The sequence below is a fragment of the Mus pahari genome, chromosome 12 (assembly GCF_900095145.1).
Source record: "Mus pahari chromosome 12, PAHARI_EIJ_v1.1, whole genome shotgun sequence".
Classification (NCBI taxonomy): domain Eukaryota; kingdom Metazoa; phylum Chordata; class Mammalia; order Rodentia; family Muridae; genus Mus; species Mus pahari.
Window position 1 is genome coordinate 27,843,888 of NC_034601.1, and position 4,831 is coordinate 27,848,718.

Sequence of the window (4,831 nt, forward strand, 5' to 3'; positions counted from 1 at the left end):
TTCTTCTTCTTCTTCTTCTTCTTCTTCTTCTTCTTCTTCTTCTTCTTCTTCTTCTTCTTCTTCTCCCTCTCTCTCTCCCTCCCTTCCTCTACCACTCCATCTCTGTCTCTACTCTCTCCTCAACTCCCCTTCCCATGCCCTAAATAAATTCTATTCCATACTATGTCATATGGCTGGTACTTGGGGGGGGGGGAGGGATGCCTCAACATGGGCCTACTGAGGCACCCCCTCCCATCTCACCATACCTCCCTCTACAAAAACATATCCCTGGTTCTCCTTTTTTTTTTTAATAAAACAATACCTCCCCTCCCCTGAGTCCTAGAAGTCTGAGAGGCAGGAGCTGTCAACCCCAGGAGAGGAGCCTCTCCCTCCCACACACACACCCCACCCCCACCCCCACCCCCGGCCCAGGGCACTCACCATGTTTTGTACCAAATCTTGATTGTTCCTGGCTGAGGTGAGTGGCCTCCCAGTCCTCAGCACCATCTGTAGCACCATCTTGGGAGTGTGAGAGGCTGAAACACAGGGTGAAGGCCCTGTCTTCATCCGTGCCCCGCCCCCAGCCCACTTCTGGACAACATCCCCAACACCTCTCTGCAGATTCTTCTGCTCTGACTTCTCCAAGCAAGGCCAAGCGGCATACACAGAGCAAGAAAAGGTTGGGCCCGCCACCTTTCCTAGCCTGGTTTTCACCACCGATAGCTCAGCCGCTCCCTGTGGGACCTAAAGAGAGGCTTGGGGGAGAGCAGCGGGCGAAGGGAGCCGAGCAGAACGTGAAGACGCTTTGAGCATGAAATGCATAGACTGTAAGAACTGCAGGACCATCAGGATGCAGTGCCACCCACTCCATAGCGGCCAACATCTAAAGTCCAGGCTTGCCTCTGTGGGTTACAGCATCCAGCTGACCCACGGGTGGAAGTGAGCCTGGGAGCAGGTCACCGGGGTTGCAGAGGGTCCCGTGGTCTGGGCAGCAGTCTGATAGCACACGGCAGAATTGATCACAATAGCAGTTTCCTCTCTTGCAGCGGTAATCCTCTCCCGGACAGCAGAGAGGCTGGGGCTGAGAACAACTGCCTGGAGGAGAGGAGACATTAAAAAAGAGGTTTTACAAACGGTGCAGGCACAAATGGACGTGCGCGTATGCCAAAGAGTGGCTTTGGATTCCTACTGAGAGGTTATTTCTTCACTGCCAGTGAAATGAGCCCACTCAAACCAGATTAGATTATATGAAAGGCGGGTTTATTGGGAAGCTGCTCTTGGGCAAGTTTGCTGACCCCAAGGATTGAGGATAGGGGAGTTGCCATGGGGAAGGGGGTGGGGAGAGAGAAAGGGAGAAAGGGCATGTTAGAAGAGGAGAGGAAGAGGAAGAAAGGAAAGAGAGGCAAGAGGGAGGGAGAGGGGAGAAGGGGAAAGGAGAGGGAGAGGAAGGGAGGGAGGAAGGGAGAGGGGGGAGGGGGAGGGAGAGAGAGAAAAAGAGAGAGAAAGAGAGAGAGAGAGAGAGAGAGAGAGAGAGAGAGAGAGAGAGAGAGAGAGAGAGCAAAATGCGTGGATTATATAGGGAAGAACCTCTGGAGGAAGGGCAGCCCAGCCACTTTGCTGGAAAGTTAAAGGATGGGGGCAGGGTATGCCAGGTAGACTGAAGGATGCTGGGAGAACCTGGAGGCCAGGTGTGCCTTGGTATGTAAAATATATGTTCCTCTGTCCCTTGTCTGAAACCAAACACCTACCTCACAGCACTGAGGTCACCTGAGCCGGCTCCCAGGCCTGACTGTAAGACTTAACTGTGGTGCTCTGAGGGGAACGGGCACAAGAGGAAGAGCGCCGTCTCTGTAGAGTGGACGCTATCCACCACCCGCGTACGTTTCGTCAGCTCTGCTTCCCTATTTCCCTAAGTTGCTCAACTCAGTGGTTATCTGTTTATTAAACCACAAATAAGCAGGTGCACCTCTTTTAAGAGATGAGAAAAAAATGAAGCCTGGGCGGCCGGAGGTGGGGGTGCGGTGGGGGTGGGGTTTCAGAGCCTGGAGCGTCTGATTCATGGGACCCGGCCTAGATAGCTTAATTTTAATGCTGCTTTCTCTTTCTTCTTAATTGGTTCTTGTTAGCTTAGCACCTGCCTGGTGCCTTGTTTAAGGATAAACTTGAGGACTTTCAGAGTTGACAGGGTCAACAGAAGCTGGCCTTTGAAAGGATGCAAGGCTGGGTGTGGCTAAGCCAAAGGGTTGTGAAAACAGGAGTCTGAAGTGCAGAGAGCAGCGACCCAGGGCCTCTCAAGGTAAGAGTGGGCGGGGCTGGGACTCTATGCCTCAGGCTCCAGCTCACACTCAGTTCAGGGGCCTCCTACTGATGATCTACTCCATCCCCAAGCTATTCCTCTTCCCAAGCATCTAAGACTGTATGCTGTGCCATCAGCGTGGGAGGCCTGTCCCTCCCAAATCCATTAGAAGGTCACACTTGAACCCAGCCTTTCTTCAGGTATAAGGGAAAGTACAGTCAGGACATTCTCAGGAAAGTGGATGAGACTGGAGAATATTGTGCTAATCGAAGAACCTGAGGCTCAGAAAGACAAACACATCATTCCCCCTACAAGCTGAGCCTGGATTTTAGTGACTGCGTATGTGCATGTATGTGGGCGTGGGTGGTGCCAGTTATGAAACTAGAAAGGGCACCATGAGAGGGGGAGAAGAAGTCCTCAGGAGGGGCTGGGGAGGGGAGGAAAGGGAGAATAGTGAGTGGGATAATTGAATATATGTGACATGAAAACAGGAGGGGCAGGGAGGAGGGATAGGGAGGAGGGACAGGGAGCTGGAGGAGGGAAATAGAAGAGGATCAAGAAATGTTAAATTTGTCTGAAAATGTCCTAATGACCCAGCACTGGGGAGGCAGAGGCAGAAAAATCTGAGTCCAAGGACAGCCTGGTCCACAGAGTGAGTTCCAGGACAGCCAAGGCTACACAGAGAAACCCTGTCTCAAAAAACAAACAAACAAAAAAAAAAACAAAAACAAAAACTAAAACCAATCAACCAAACAAATAAAAATCAAACATTGTAGCCAAGTGTGGTGGTGGCCACCTTTAGTTCCAGCACTCAGGGGACAGACAAAGTTAAGCAGAGGCAGACAGATTTGTGCTAGGCTAGCCTGATCTACTTAGTGAGTTCTAGGACAGCCAGGGCTACATAGTGAGACCTTGTTTCAAATGAGGAAGCAAACAAACAAATCACCAGGTCCTGATGGCACAGGAAGACTGTGGGAGCCTGAGGAAAGAGAGCCCCAAATCCATCGGCTGCTTGGAGTACAGCGTGAGCTCAAGCCAACCTGGGTAACTCAGTGAGACCCTGTTGCAAACTTTAAAGCGCGGTAAAAATGTGAAGACCCCAGGGCAGCCAGGCTGACCCCCTCCAAAGCAAGGCGGCAGGTTTCTAGAGAAGATAAGAGTGGTGTGGGGTATGGAAGGGGGTGCAGAGGGTGGCAAAGGGGTGCAGGGCAGCCTTTTCCCAAGAAAGGCTGCTGTTCATCTGGACCTTTATTGAATTTCCTGGGCTGGAGTGATGGCTCAGCAGTTAAGAGCATTAGATGATCTTCCAGGGGACCCAGGTTCAATTCCCAGCACCCATGTGGCAGCTCACAACCATCTCTAACTCCAGTTCCAAGAATCTTCTGGCTTCTGGGAGCACCAGGAACGCACACAGTGCACATACATACATACATGCATACATACATTCATTCATTCAAACAACACCTCCCCCACACACACACAAAATAATAACAATAAGAGTCATGGATTTCCTGCTGTGTTTCCAGGTATATTTTAGCCATCGTGATCAACTAGTGGGTGGCGACTGATGGGCCAGGCTGCTGTTCATCTGGACCTGGGCTTGTTCCACTCACCATCCCTCCCGATCCCTCACCGTCTCCACCAAAAGTGTACACACCAGAACCACCTCTGATGACCCCACAGATTTCCCAGCCAGGCTCCAAGCTTGCTGCAGAGACATCGGTGTGGACGCACACAGAAGCCACACCAAGCACATCTGGGGTACAAGTGATGTCTGAGTAAGTGATCACCTGATCGGATCGGTGAATAAATGATATTGATTGACTAAATGAATGAGGACAAACGCAGGGTCTCTTTGACCTCTCAAACAGGGGTCACAGCTCAGTTCCTCACCTGCCTTCTGGTTTGGAATCACAGGGTCCAGCCACAGCAGGAGAAGAAAGGCAAACCACATGGCCCCAGGCTCAGCAGACGCAGAAGTGCTTCAGGGATCAAGGCCCAGCTCCAATAGTTCCCCACCGGAGAGAGCTTGCCCAGTGTCTCCACACAGAGGAGGAGCCAGGTGACACCTGGTGATTGGCAAGGGGGTGGCACCATGGCTGTGTGGCACAGGTGTTTCAGCTGCTTGGATTGACTTTATCCAAACAGAGGTAATTTTTTTACATCTTATGACCCAAGTTCTGGGAAGAATCTGAAACGCCAAACTGGCAGAGTACCAAGGAGCTCTGAGCGTATTTGACCTTCCCATTTTATAGACAAGGACACTGAGGCCTGGGAAGACAAAGGATACTTTGGGCTCACACAGTTTAATATGGAGAGCTGAGGTGACAGCGTTGGTCCCCCAGCTCCCTGTCCAGTGCTATCCCAATCAAAATGAGAAATATAGTAAGAGTGGTCCCATCAGCTACAGCAATGAGCGGGGCACCTCAGTTCCCTTGCAGAGACCCTGCGCCTGGCAGAAGGGTGAGGCAAAGTCATCTCAAGGTTAAGGGATAAAGAATGTTCCCCTTAGTTCCTCTCTAAAAATGCAAAGAATTGACTCTGTTGGGCATTCAG

General features: G+C 51.3%; 1 protein-coding gene across 1 annotated transcript in view; it reads right to left on the bottom strand.

Annotated features, from left to right (window-relative positions):
- The window catches only part of LOC110329327 (somatomedin-B and thrombospondin type-1 domain-containing protein-like), a 5,472-nt gene extending 1,237 nt beyond the window's left edge, over window positions 1-4,235 (bottom strand). Inside the window, exons 1-3 of the mRNA XM_021208889.1 lie at window positions 4,169-4,235; window positions 880-1,074; window positions 421-515 (exon numbers count right to left, since the gene is read on the bottom strand). Coding sequence (XP_021064548.1) covers window positions 421-515; window positions 880-1,074; window positions 4,169-4,229 — 351 coding nt within the window. The 5' untranslated portion in view covers window positions 4,230-4,235. The remainder of the gene's footprint in view (window positions 1-420; window positions 516-879; window positions 1,075-4,168) is intronic.
- Window positions 4,236-4,831: the final 596 nt, after the last annotated feature.